Here is a 13,033-nt window from a genome sequence, read left to right on the forward strand (position 1 = left end):
ATCTAGATTAAAATAGGAAAAACAAGATAATTTCCCACGATGATTCTTTTGTTTATTGTTCTTTTGCAGAGACTTCTCTCATCTTTAGTGATCTATCTTCTCTTTGCCACTTCAATTTTCTTCTGATGATGATTGCCGATGCCACTAGAATGGCAACACCAACTACTGAACAAACGACTGCAATTACAATGATCTTCCAATTGGATTCTTTTGAACAACCATTGTTGGTAGTTGTCTTTGTCAGAATCAGCGAACTGATACTTGGATCGACTAGAATATAATCGTTGAAACTGCTGGTCTTGATTGCGATTGTCAACGTGAATTGAGAGGTTTCATTGATTATCTCGGTTTTGTTCACCAAAGGGTCATCATAAGGTAACACTACATAATTGGAAAGCATAACTCTGTGGTCAACATAATGCCTCTTAGCAAAGTTCACATTGAGAATAGCATTTTCAGAGATTACTTGGTAGGCAGATTCACTGTTGTCCGCTGTTACTTTGATATCCCTTCCACAGGAATCTTTGGAGATTGCATCGGTCTTGGTTTGGAAGATCAACTCCAAGGTGTTCAATTGATCTGCAAACTTCCAGCCCGTCACCTCTATAATATATTTTATTGAATTGGCAGGCATGAATATAGTTTCTCCAGCAAAATTGATGGTTGTTGATTCGTTGTAAACTGTGAGATTTGCTCTGACTATTGTTGTTTCATTGTTTGGGAAACGACCGGTTAACTCTTTGGTAACATTGTTTTGAGACCAGGTTACACTTGACATTGCCAATACCTTGATCGATTGACTGAGAGTATCTAATTCACGAATGTAAATGAAAGCACTGGTAAAGTTGATTCCTGAAGGATTGATAATTGTACCATTGTCAATAATGGGTGGATCACTCGGTGTACCTGGGATCGAACAGTTGTTATTGGATGTCCATCCATCATCGCATTTACATTTTCCTTCAAAGCATTGTCCATGACCAAAACAAACTTGACCCGCTGGAGAGGTTGGACATTTAGTTTCATTGGGGAATATATAATTAAAAACAAAGGCACCTCCTGAAATACCAAAAGATGATACATTGACATAGAGTGAATCTTCTGTTGGTTGTGGGGTCTGACCATTGAAATAACATGTCAAATTGGTATCAGAGTAAAAAGTAATATTGTAACATGGTTCACTTTCAATATCGATAGCCAAAGAAATATTGACGAAATTGGTTCCAACTATGGTCAAGAGTGTTGTAGTGTTGAAATATCCTCGAGTGGAATAGAGTACAGTTGGATAAGTTGAGAGATCAAATTGGAATAATGGTGCTTTAACACCATTCAATGATAAAGAAACATTTTGTCTGGTTTGATTGTTATTGATTGAAGGAATCTGACATTGAATAACCTCATTTCTTTTAATAATAGATATATTCTCGCATTTCAAAGATCCAACTGAAACCAAGAGTAAATTTGGGTCATCGAAAAGATTGTCACCAGTAATAGTTAGGTTGCCACCTCGGTTTGTAATCTTTGAAGTACCATTTATAGTTGGTCCAATGTATGTGAAACTTAATGAATTGGAAACAGAACCATTTACATTAATAGTAATACTATTAGTTCCATAACCACTTGGTAATGTACATGAAATTTTTTGGTGAGTGGTCAGCATCTTTGGATTGGTGCATGGTTTGTTCCCGTTCACCATGACACTAACCAATTGTGGATCTTTGTTAAAGTTGGTTCCAGAAATTGTAATATCACCAAAAATCTCTGGTTTTGATGAACCTTGAAGCACAGGTGCAGCATATTGTATGAGTTGGGTGTTGGTGGAGGTAAGAATTTGACTTCCAAAATAAGTGGAAATACTCAGAGGATAAGGGGCAACACCTGCTCCAGCTGGAATAGGAATAGAGATTGATTGAATGGTATAATCTCTATAAAAAGTGGTATTGACTCCTCTAAATGTAAAGAAACTCTGCTCCAATGAAGAACCATAAACATTAATATCCATGGTAATAGTAGAACCATTGGTTGGAACTGTATAGGTTTTGGTAGTAGAAAATTGTGGTTCTATTTAAATAATGTTTAAATTAAAATTAATAAAATATTACTATTTCTTTAACTAAAGATAGTTTTATACTTACGAACACTATAATATTCTGCTAGTAAACCAGATGAATAATTAACAATTCTCTCAGTATAGGTAAATGTTATAAAGTCATATGAGTAGTAGGTTGATGCTGGAGATATTGGAGTTGGTAAAGTTGTATAGTTTGAATCATAATATTTAACCTTTTGTCCTGCTTGAGGACCATTGATCGCTGTAAAGACTACATAGAAAAAATTCATTAGATATTATTCGATTACTTTTTTAAATGTGTACTTACAGCTGTTATAAATTAATCCAGTGTAATAAATACTTGATGATCCATAATTGGAACAAACTCTGTGGAAATAATTGGCCATATCAGATGTTTCCACAATTGCCATATATGCTTTCATACCCTCTTGATAGACTTTGTTAGCATAGATCAAAGTTTCATTGAAATAAGTTGCTGATTTCCAACAAGAGAAATATCTATTATTATAAGCTAGAATAAAATTAATATTTAAAACATAATAAAAAATAAAATAAAAATTAATTTTTACTACTTACTAAATACAGGCTTAATTGATTGGCCATTTAAACCATCAGCTACAGCCATCAAGGGTAGGAATGAAATATTGAAATTTATATTTAAAGTAATAGTGCAAACCATAACACCATTTCTTATTTGTTTTGCATTGATACATTCATAGCTATTGTTGGTTACATAGAACTTCATAAACGAATCATTTGCAAAATTGAAACCCGAGATAGTGACTTCACTATTTTGGGTGAAATTAGGTTCAATAAGCGAAATGTGAGGAGGTGAGAATCTAAAATTCGTTTTTAGTTGTTTTGAACCATTACTGATCGTAACATTATAAGCACCCGATCCAGCAGGAAGATCACAAGACAAAGAGGTATTTGACAAAACTTTGACATTTTGACAATTAAGAGTTTCTTGTCTTTGATTATTAAATGATACTGTATATACTGATGATTGTCCTAGTAAATTCCATCCTAGGATATTTGTGATTTCAATTTTTCCACCTAATGTTCCTATCGGTTCAATATTTGGTACTAAAGAAAAACTATATTAAAATTAAGACCTATCTTGAAGTAATAAAACTACTTACATTCCATTCCAATATATTCACATATAAAAGGTGACTTGTATGTCGGATTCTTATTATTCCAAGTGTTGACTGGATAATAAAATTGGATATGAGTTTCATTCGCTTTAAACATAAGATTTGGTTCTATTACTGTGAAATCACAAAAAATTCCACACTTTAAATATTATTATTAATTTAAAGATTTATTTTTAATTTCAAATTTAAGTTTACATATACTTACTGTATCATTATAAATATTATAAAATAATTGACCAATTTCTGGACCGGAATCAAAATAATAAATCCCTGGCTCCTCTAATGACGAGGATCCTGATATCCAAAAATCTTTAATAGTTGTAAAATAAGTTAAAGATTTTGATTTTAACCAATTGTTTTCTTCTTGAGAAGTGATTGTTACAAGATATCTATTTTATTTAATTTGTTAAAAAAAATTAATTTACTTTATCCAATGTATCGTTACATTTTTTAAATATTTTTACTTACCCTTTATTTCCTAGATAAGTTTGATTATTACAATATTCAACAGCTTCTAGAGCTGTTAAATTTAAATTTACAAATTCATAATTGTGTCCTGTTGTAGGAAAATTCAAAATATCAAAAGCTCCTAAAACTGATTGGAATAATATTATTGAAAATAATAAAATATAGTATCTCTGTGAATACATATTGTTTTAATATCAGTAAATAATAATAAGATTTTATATAAAACTACAAAAAATCATTGATGGTTTAGAAGAATCCAAATTTTTTAAAAAAAATCAAAAAAAAAAAAAATAAAAAAATTTTAGTAATGTAGCAAAATATTAAAAATGGAATGCCGCAACACTTGGTTAGAGATTAGGCAACAACATGAGATCGGTACACTCTTTCAGTTATGAAAATGGATTCCGTCGATACCAAATAAAATGCGAAAATCAACACTATAATTTTATTCAAGATATTTTTTCGAAAAAAATCTTTTGTTGAGCTTGATTTTAAAACCAGTGCAAAACGAATTCCTTTTTGATTGTAAATCTTAGTTCCAGATTTTTACATCAAAATCAAGGAATGCTAAATCTTTGCTTTAAATTTGGGAACGAAAACAATAAAAATCAAGACTATCAGTAATCGAAATTTGTGAAGCTCTTAGTTTCTCAAAAAACATAAAAGAATAACAAAAAAAAAAATAAATAAATAAAAGAGTAGCATTCGTTTTAAAGTGTTGTCCAAAAATATTGCTTTTCAGACTGAGAAGAAGAGAAAGGTCTCCACCTATATTGACATTTTGTCATTATAGGTTGTAATAATTTATTAGTTTGTAGTAATTCATCTTTCAACTTTTGTTTTGTTCTGTAACCCTGAATGTGAATTTCACAGCTATATTATATTTCCAATCTATAGGCTTGATTGTCTGATTGTCCAATTACGATGAATATATTATTTAGCTAAATTGCTGGAATCTTTTATATATATATATATTATTATTATTTAATTAATTATAATTGATTGATTATACATTATTTTCATCACCATCGAAATCTTCCAGTACAATAGACGATGTGCTATCAGAGAGAATCGGAGAGGTCTCTGTGTTGAATGAAGGTGAAGGTGGAGAGAGTTGTGCTACTGGTGGTCGTAAGAGAATAGGTGTTGAATCGAGTTCTTTGGCTCGCGACAGTGGTATGTCCATCATCTCTTTTCTCATGCATAGATACTCTCCCAAAATAGCCATTATAAACATTCCAATGATTTGAACGATCCACCATGAAGCTGTCTTTGGGAATCCACTGAACGACCAAACAAAAACAAAATGTATAAACGTTACTGTTGCTGCATGATCTAAACATTTCTTTGATCTCTCAACTATATATCTTAAACAAACAGATCTAATCGTATACAATATAAATACTATTATTAGTATAATACATTTACAAGTTAATTAATGATAATGTGTTTAATAAACATACCCAAAAAGTGAATTTAATAAAAAAGAAATGGTTACTACCCAACCATGTTGACTATGTACATTGGTAGATTGATAAGAGAAAATCTGATCTAAAGAGAGTGCATCGAGAAATATAGAATCTAAAACATATAATGAAACCGCCAAGAACATATAATATACACATTGAACCGAAATAATCTGCCCTACAATTAGCTTAGGATCCCATGCATATTTATAAAACATGTTTAAATTTTAAAAATTATATATATATATATATAAATACTATAGCTATATTAAATGATTATGTATTGTATTGTATTTATTGTATCGTATTGTATTATTGTAATAATAGGTAATTTAACGAATCGTCTTAATATAATATAAAATAAAACAATGATTTTTTGATTAATCGGAAACTTTAATTCATTAAAAAAATAAATAGAATATATTATATGGAAATAAATAGAAATATATATTGAAATAAAACAATGATTTTTGATTAATAAACAAACTTATCGATATGATTAATGATAAAAAAATAAAAAAAAATGTATGTATGAAATGAAAATTTAAATTAAATAGCTTAATTGTTGATGTGGCATTTGAATTATTTTTATTTTTTATTTATTTTTTTTGAATTTTCTTGATGAGATAGATTTCACTATTTATTACAATGAATCCAATGTAATCGAACATAATCAAAGATTAACTAAACTGCTAATGTAGTTTTTATAGATACATGTTTGTTATAATTATTACTTTTTGGATGAATGAATGAATGAATTACATGTTTGATTTGTTTAACTTTTCATTTTTACACTTTTTATTTATTTTTTAATTATTGTTATTGCTATTGTTATTGTTATTATTGTTATGATTTAGGATTTATTTGATTTGATAATAAATCTGCGGAATGTCTTTTAACTTCAGTTTGTAGCAATGCGAATATCTTCATACAACCTAGATTGGCTAGCTCCAAAACCGATTCAAACATATCTTGTGGTACTTTTGATTCCATGTTCAATGAGATGACACCACCCAGTTGTGGTTGTATCGAGAGTAGCAGATCGGCACCACCGGAACGCTCCTCCATTTGATTCATATCCAACAGTGGGACACCCTCGATGAAGGTGGCCGAACACGCGCAGATAAAGTCACGCATAGGTAGACCGGCGTCGATCACCGCTAGCGTAGCGGCATTCAGAGCAGCCGCTTTCAGGCCGCCGTCAGCCTGCAGCACCTGCACGTAGATATCGATTTGCGAGCGTGGAAACAGCGTGATCTGAATGGTCGATTCGAATGCCTGTTTGATGAGCGATGCAATCTCGTACGACTGTTTATCGGATTTACGTGTTGGTTTTCTATCGGTTGCCGAGCTGAACGCTGCTTGTGAGTACTCGCAATTGACGATGGCACGATCGTGCAACATTCGTTGATTCGACGCCACTTCGCGTGGACCGTAGACAGCCACCGTTATCTTTGTATTTCCCTGTTCGTAATATGCTGATCCATCCGCTCTATTGAATATACCCATCTTCATATTTAATCTTCTAATCTCATTGTTTCTTCTTCCATCAATTCTAAGTCCTTCAGGTGTAATATATGATAACTTTGACTAAAATCAAAACAAAACAAACTATTAATACATATATCTCTCTAAATTATATTGATAGATGATATATACCATTTTTAAATCTCTATATTAAAATATTAAATAAATATATTACAAAAAAAAATAAAAAAAGATAAATAAATAAAGCAAAGTAAAATTAAGAAAAAAAGAAATAAAAATAAAATAAAAAGTACCAAAAAAACGAGTCATGTGTTTCGTTTTTTTTTTGAACCTACTCTTTAATTAATATTGATATTATATCGATATTGTTAATAAACAAGTAAATAAAAGGAATAGAATATGAGTAAATTAAATAATTACGTTGGATTCGTAGATGAACCGATTGATTTAGTTGATAAATATAGATTTATCTCAAAGATAGGTGGTTCTCCTGTATGTATCAATATTGTTTGTATCGATTAATCAATGATTAATTAACACAAATCAAAAAAGGTTTGGTTTTCAGAACCACCTGCTAAATATAGAGATATAACATGCTCAAGCTGTAATAAGGAAAAGATGGCTTTTCTAATGCAAGTCTATGCACCTCTAGATAGTTTACCAGATTATGAAAGAAGTTATTATGTTTTCGTTTGTACAAAATGTAATACTAAACCACAAGGGTAATGTCATTTTCATTCATATAGATATTACCAAGACATCCTATCTAACCTTGTATTATATCAATATATATATAGTTGGAAAGTAATTAGAACAATGATTAAAGTAAATAATGAAATAAAATCAGAAAATAATAATAATAATACACTATCCAATGATGAAAAGAATAACAATAACGAAGCAGAAGTTAATGAAAATAAAGAAATAGAAGAAGAAGAAGAAGAAGAAGAAAAAGAAATTAGTGAAGAACAAGCTGAGGATGAAGATGATAGTTGGGGAGATGATGATGAAGATGATGATGATGACAACGGAGATGAAGATGATAATTGGGGAGCTGAAGGTGCTGATGATTGGGGAATTGGTGAAAGTACTTCAACAAAGAAAAAGGAATCTTCTAAAACATCCACGACTACAACCACTACTACAACAGGACCATCAAAGGGACAAGAGAAATCATTGGAGGAATTGATTCAAGAGAGAAATAAACAGTTACATGAAGATCAAATGAAAAAGAAAGATTTATTAAAAGAACAGAAACTACAACAACAACAAACTCAAAACCAACAACAACAACAACAACAAGAATCAATTAACAAAGATGATAGTGAACCAGCTGGGTTTACATTTGAAAACGATAAGAGTAATCAATACGAAGAATACTATTTGTATATTGACACTGAAGTATTGAAGAAAGAAACGACATCAAAGAAATCATCGAAACTTCACTATGTAGATGATCCAGCAGAGGGTGACGAATGGTCAGGAGAAACCTATGAATATGTTAAAGATAGAATTTTCAGTAAATTCATAAAGAGAATTTCACATAATCCAAATCAAGTCGTAAGGTAATTATAATAGTTATAAATAAGAAAGGTAGAATGTTAGTTTTTTAACATTTTTTATTTTATTATTAGATATTCATTTAAAGGTGAAGCATTGTATATGTCAGAGGCAGGAAAGAAGTTGGTCAGTGCATTCTATCCATGTCAAAAGTGTCGATCACAAAAGGTATTTGAATTCCAAGTGCTCTCCACTATTATTACACAAGTGTATCATGTTACATCATCGGATTTAGACTTTTCAAATATATTCATTTATACATGTCCTAATCATTGTCATGAGAATACACACAACGATGTAATCTATGTAGAGGAATTGGTTTTACTTGAAAAATCAATTTAAACAAAAACAAAAAGAATAGCTATATAATAGTTATAATAAACCTATATTAAATATTCAACATTGTATATTTAATATTAAGTATTTTATTTTCGATATTTTGATAAAGTATTGTTGCTTTGTTGTTGTTGTTGACGTTATTGTATTGTTGACTAACATTGTTGAAAAAAGTGTGAAAGTTTAGTTAGTTTTAGTTAGTTAGATAATAATAAATATTAATATAATTAATGAATGAATGAATGATTGAATAGAATATGGAATAGAGATATATATATATATATTTGATAATAAAATAGTTATTATATATAGTTTTGAAGTTGGAATTATCTATTCCAATTTAATTTTATACATTTTGATTAATTACTGTATCTCTATATATATTTATATGGTGTAATATGTAAAGAGATTTGAATATTTGGTAGGTAGTCAACATGATACCAACAGTAAATCCAAATAAACTATCATATCCTAATCCAATGAAAATAAAAAAAAAGATCCGTTTTAAAACCACAATTCTTCACTGAAGTGCTACATTATAGTACAACACTGACATGTAGGACTTGATTTCGACGGTGGTGACATCGGCATTGGTGTTAATTGATTAATATTTCTGCTCGATTGTAATAAAGGTGATTCAATTGTTTCATTATCTTGTGAGCTAATAATAATAAAATTCAGTTTTAAATTAGTAAACTATTCCTTATTTTGTTTTGTTTTGTTTTGTTTAGTTTTGTTTTGTTTTGCTTTTAGCTGATGACTTACTTTTCATCTATATTGGATTGATCTAATAATAAAGTTTCTAATAATTTAACGATTGATTCTTTCAGGTTGGTCGACTCCTTTGCCGATACCTCGTAGAACAGTTTCACTTTGTTGTCTTTACACCACTGCTGAGCTGTTTCATATTTCACTTGTTTCTGTTTCTGTAGTTGTTCGTCCGCTTGAATATCGAGTTGATTGCCAAGCACTATGAAAGTAAAATTCGATTTCTCAGTGCCGTCTTCGTTTAGACATTTCGATTTACACTGATTCAGCCAGAACGAAAGATTATTAAAACTACTCTCATTGCAAACATCGTACACCAGAATCGCTGCATCTGCCGTTCTCCAAAACATCTCTGTCAGACACCAATATTTCGCTTGACCAGATGTATCCCAAAGCTATTATTGAAATTACAATTATTATTATTATTATTTAAATAATCATACATGTGTATACATAGCGATGAATATTCTATACATACCTGTACATTACAAACAGTATCACGAACATAAAATGATTTACTTAAGAAATCAGTACCTGTAGTAGGTCTATAATCTTGATTAAACTTATTGAATACTAATCTATAGAATAACGATGACTTTCCGACACTTGAATAGAGTAATTATAATTGAGTAGAGTAGAGTTGCATTGAATAGTTTATATTAATAAAAGTCTACTTTCATCTAATGACTACAATGCTATGAACTGTTCAATACATACCCAGTATCACCTAAAAACACTATTTTAAATGGTCTTGGTTCTGCCATATTTCTGTTTTATACACAATATCAATATAATATATTTGTTGTTTGAATGTCTGTCTTCTCTTCTGATATTTAATTAATATAAAAAATGAATGATCAAAAAATATCTCTTTTTTTTTGCGCAATGTAATTTGTTTCGCTGGTTGCTTAAAACCAAAAATATAAAAAAAAAACAGATTATGAAAATTACTATGAATAATATGAACGAATTATTAAATAATTAAATAAAGAAAAAATAAATAGTTAAACTTTAATACCAATTGTTTGTAAAATATGTGATTTTGTGTGTGAGTGGTTTTGGTTTTTGCTGCTTTTATTATTAATGCACATAAAGTAAAGTAAACTCTGATTTTTAATTAATTGTGTGCGAGGTAACATCCAACCACTATTATCATTTAAATTTTTTGTTAAAAATAAAAAAATAAAATCCAACAAACCTCCAATGAAATTTCTTTATTCTGAAGTTTTCAGGTTCATTAGATAAGAATAAAGAATAGATGAATCATTATAATGTATTTATTTATTTGGTTAAAAGCATTATTTACAAATTGTGTACACACTGAATTATAATTTATAAATTATTTTTAAAATTCAAAAAAAAAAATAGGAATAAAGTTGAATGAATATAAGCAAAAGTACTAGATTAATCTTGTTTGATTGCCAAAACACCATAGCTTACAGATGAATCATTCATATTCATACATTGACTTGATTGTTCGTAATGAAGTGACTTGATCGAGTGTTTATTACGACTGTTCTTGGCAGTCCATAACATAACAGCAATCGGATTTCTAACAATAAATTTTTAATGTTAGTTTCTAATCTAATCAAAGTAAAGAATTAAGTGTTTTTTTTTTTCATACCTTCCACAAATGGTATTTTTAGTCTCTTTAAGATATGTTGAAAATTGGAGAGGATCACCTGTTTCGATCATTGACATACCAGTACGATCCAACTCTTCGATGGACTTGTGAATGGGACCTGCCGATTGATTGTAGTGAGTGTAACCGAATCGCTTTCCCCAATGACAAAAGTCACTGCTGATAACAAAGAAGTTTTCGGGATCATCAAAGTAAGGCGCCAACACCTTTCCATATTGTTCTTCAGTATCTTTTGATAATGAACCAACCATAATTGGTACAATCTTTATCTTTTTACTAATAATAATTGGTCAAATTATTATATTAATATCAAGTAAAATAAACAATAATAAACGATCGTATATAATCACTTACTCTTGAATCATTTTAGCGACATATGGTAAATGTAATTCAATTGAATGTTCATCTTCATCGACATCTTTGGTTGTCCATGTGAATATACTGGTATCGTCCAACTTCTTGATAACCTCGGTATCGACTTCAAGATTACCGATTGGTGTTTCGAAATGTGTCAATTTGGTAAGTCCACATGTCTTCATATAGACATGATGAGATGGTCCAAGAATAAATATTCTCTTACTTTGTTTATGAATGGTAGAATGATAGTATCATTGTTAATCACTAATATTAGAGATATCTAATATAAAAAATGATTGATACTTACTACTTTGATGCATCCAAGTTTATGTATCCTCTTGAAGCAGCTCTACCACTATAACTATATCCGGCATGTCTGTATTATTAATATTTAGAAAAATGTATTAATATCTAAAACAAAGTGAGAAGAGAATGTATTAGATTCTTACGGCACAATGATAGCACGTGTATTCTCACCAATAGATTTAGTTTCACCTAACCAATTGTCGAGTTGCTTACTCAATTCAGATGCTTTTTTAAAAATAACAATAAAGTTAGTTAATTAAACATTTAAAATTCATAGTTTGATAGATTGTTAATCAATCATACCATTTCTTGAGTACCAACTACCAGCATGAGTACAACTTCTTATTGTTGCCATTATCAATTACTACTATTATCAATTACTAGTATTTATCAAACTATGAGTATATATATATTACAAATAATTATAAACTTGATTGTTTACTTTAACTTTTAATAATTTCAACAAAAAATAAAGTGGTTTGAAGTTATGTGTGTGTGTGTTTTACAATTAAAATTTAATTAATTAATTTAACATGAAATTTAATAAAATGAACTTCAATATCAATCTTAATCTGAATAATCTTTTGTTGTTTATATAAATACATCGCTGTGCTACATGTAAAGTTAGATATAGATATAGATATGTAGATAGATATCTATTGATATGTTAATAGATAGATAGATAGATAAAGTTATTGTGATTTTGTTTGTTTTTTTTTTTTTTTTGTTATTTATTTTATTAATTTAGAACCAACCCTTCTTTACTGGTTGTTCTTGTTTTGGGAGTTCAGCTGGAACGGCAGTGTTACCAGCTGGAGCACCGGAACCTGGTTGGAGCTTAGTTTGAACTTTCTTGAAGGTCTCTACCCATTTCTCTGTACATCTCTCTGCGCATACTGATTCACCAACTGACAAATCACTGTCACTATATTTCGAGATACATTTTGATGTACAGATTCTTTGCAAACTAAAATTATAAATTAACATAACATAACATAGCATATATATGATATTTTTATCCTATTAATAAACATGTTCTTTTCTATCTATCACTATCTAGCTAATAAACTAACTAACAAACTAACTATGACTAGTGAATAAAACAAAGCAGTGTATTTATTATCCTCTCTAGTCTAATGTTAATGTTAGGTTGATGAATGTTAGTTTACTACTGTTCATTCATTCATACCTTGAAAACATGTTTGTGTAGAACTTCATTTCAATTAATCTTGCTTCGATATCATCCATTTTATTGTATTATCTATATATATTCGTAGTTAAAAAAAACTAACAAATTTTAGTGTTTATTTATTTAAATTTATAATAATAGCTATTATTTTTTTCAATAATGACAAAAACTTTTTGTCATTGCTCATTCACTGCTCAAAAAAATAAAAATAAAAAAAACATGAAA

General features: G+C 29.4%; 7 protein-coding genes across 7 annotated transcripts; 1 reads left to right on the forward strand and 6 right to left on the reverse strand.

Moving 5' to 3' along the window:
• Positions 1-52: 52 nt before the first annotated feature.
• On the reverse strand, positions 53-3,878 carry PPL_08981 (uncharacterized protein; the record flags this gene model as incomplete). The annotated part of the gene is made up of 7 exons (XM_020579780.1): positions 53-2,061; positions 2,136-2,321; positions 2,379-2,582; positions 2,648-3,157; positions 3,214-3,367; positions 3,434-3,617; positions 3,697-3,878. 7 exons carry the CDS (start codon positions 3,876-3,878, stop codon positions 53-55), a joined length of 3,429 nt encoding a protein of 1,142 aa, XP_020430455.1.
• A 398-nt stretch (positions 3,879-4,276) lies between these two features.
• On the reverse strand, positions 4,277-5,380 carry PPL_08982 (protein SYS1; the record flags this gene model as incomplete). The annotated part of the gene is made up of 3 exons (XM_020579781.1): positions 4,277-4,345; positions 4,709-5,078; positions 5,160-5,380. 3 exons carry the CDS (start codon positions 5,378-5,380, stop codon positions 4,277-4,279), a joined length of 660 nt encoding a protein of 219 aa, XP_020430456.1.
• Positions 5,381-6,008: 628 nt separating this feature from the next.
• Positions 6,009-6,824, reverse strand: PPL_08983 (RRP41/SKI6 family exosome complex component; the record flags this gene model as incomplete). Its single annotated transcript, XM_020579782.1, has 2 exons — positions 6,009-6,752; positions 6,822-6,824. The coding sequence occupies 2 exons, from the start codon at positions 6,822-6,824 to the stop codon at positions 6,009-6,011; spliced, it is 747 nt and encodes a 248-aa protein (XP_020430457.1).
• A 444-nt stretch (positions 6,825-7,268) lies between these two features.
• On the forward strand, positions 7,269-8,552 carry PPL_08984 (programmed cell death 2 domain-containing protein; the record flags this gene model as incomplete). The annotated part of the gene is made up of 4 exons (XM_020579783.1): positions 7,269-7,353; positions 7,397-7,424; positions 7,448-8,215; positions 8,285-8,552. The coding sequence occupies 4 exons, from the start codon at positions 7,269-7,271 to the stop codon at positions 8,550-8,552; spliced, it is 1,149 nt and encodes a 382-aa protein (XP_020430458.1).
• A 340-nt stretch (positions 8,553-8,892) lies between these two features.
• On the reverse strand, positions 8,893-10,078 carry rab32D (Rab family GTPase; the record flags this gene model as incomplete). Its single annotated transcript, XM_020579784.1, has 6 exons — positions 8,893-8,920; positions 9,097-9,207; positions 9,312-9,516; positions 9,610-9,709; positions 9,793-9,919; positions 10,032-10,078. 6 exons carry the CDS (start codon positions 10,076-10,078, stop codon positions 8,893-8,895), a joined length of 618 nt encoding a protein of 205 aa, XP_020430459.1.
• Positions 10,079-10,718: 640 nt separating this feature from the next.
• PPL_08986 (protein MEMO1) lies at positions 10,719-11,974 on the reverse strand (the record flags this gene model as incomplete). The annotated part of the gene is made up of 6 exons (XM_020579785.1): positions 10,719-10,866; positions 10,939-11,232; positions 11,311-11,535; positions 11,621-11,689; positions 11,763-11,844; positions 11,923-11,974. 6 exons carry the CDS (start codon positions 11,972-11,974, stop codon positions 10,719-10,721), a joined length of 870 nt encoding a protein of 289 aa, XP_020430460.1.
• Positions 11,975-12,363: 389 nt separating this feature from the next.
• Positions 12,364-12,867, reverse strand: timm10 (Tim10/DDP family zinc finger protein; the record flags this gene model as incomplete). Its single annotated transcript, XM_020579786.1, has 2 exons — positions 12,364-12,586; positions 12,809-12,867. 2 exons carry the CDS (start codon positions 12,865-12,867, stop codon positions 12,364-12,366), a joined length of 282 nt encoding a protein of 93 aa, XP_020430461.1.
• Positions 12,868-13,033: the final 166 nt, after the last annotated feature.

The sequence above is a fragment of the Heterostelium album genome, assembly GCF_000004825.1.
Source record: "Heterostelium album PN500 unplaced genomic scaffold PPL_scaffold9, whole genome shotgun sequence".
Taxonomy (NCBI): Eukaryota; Evosea; class Eumycetozoa; order Acytosteliales; family Acytosteliaceae; genus Heterostelium; species Heterostelium album.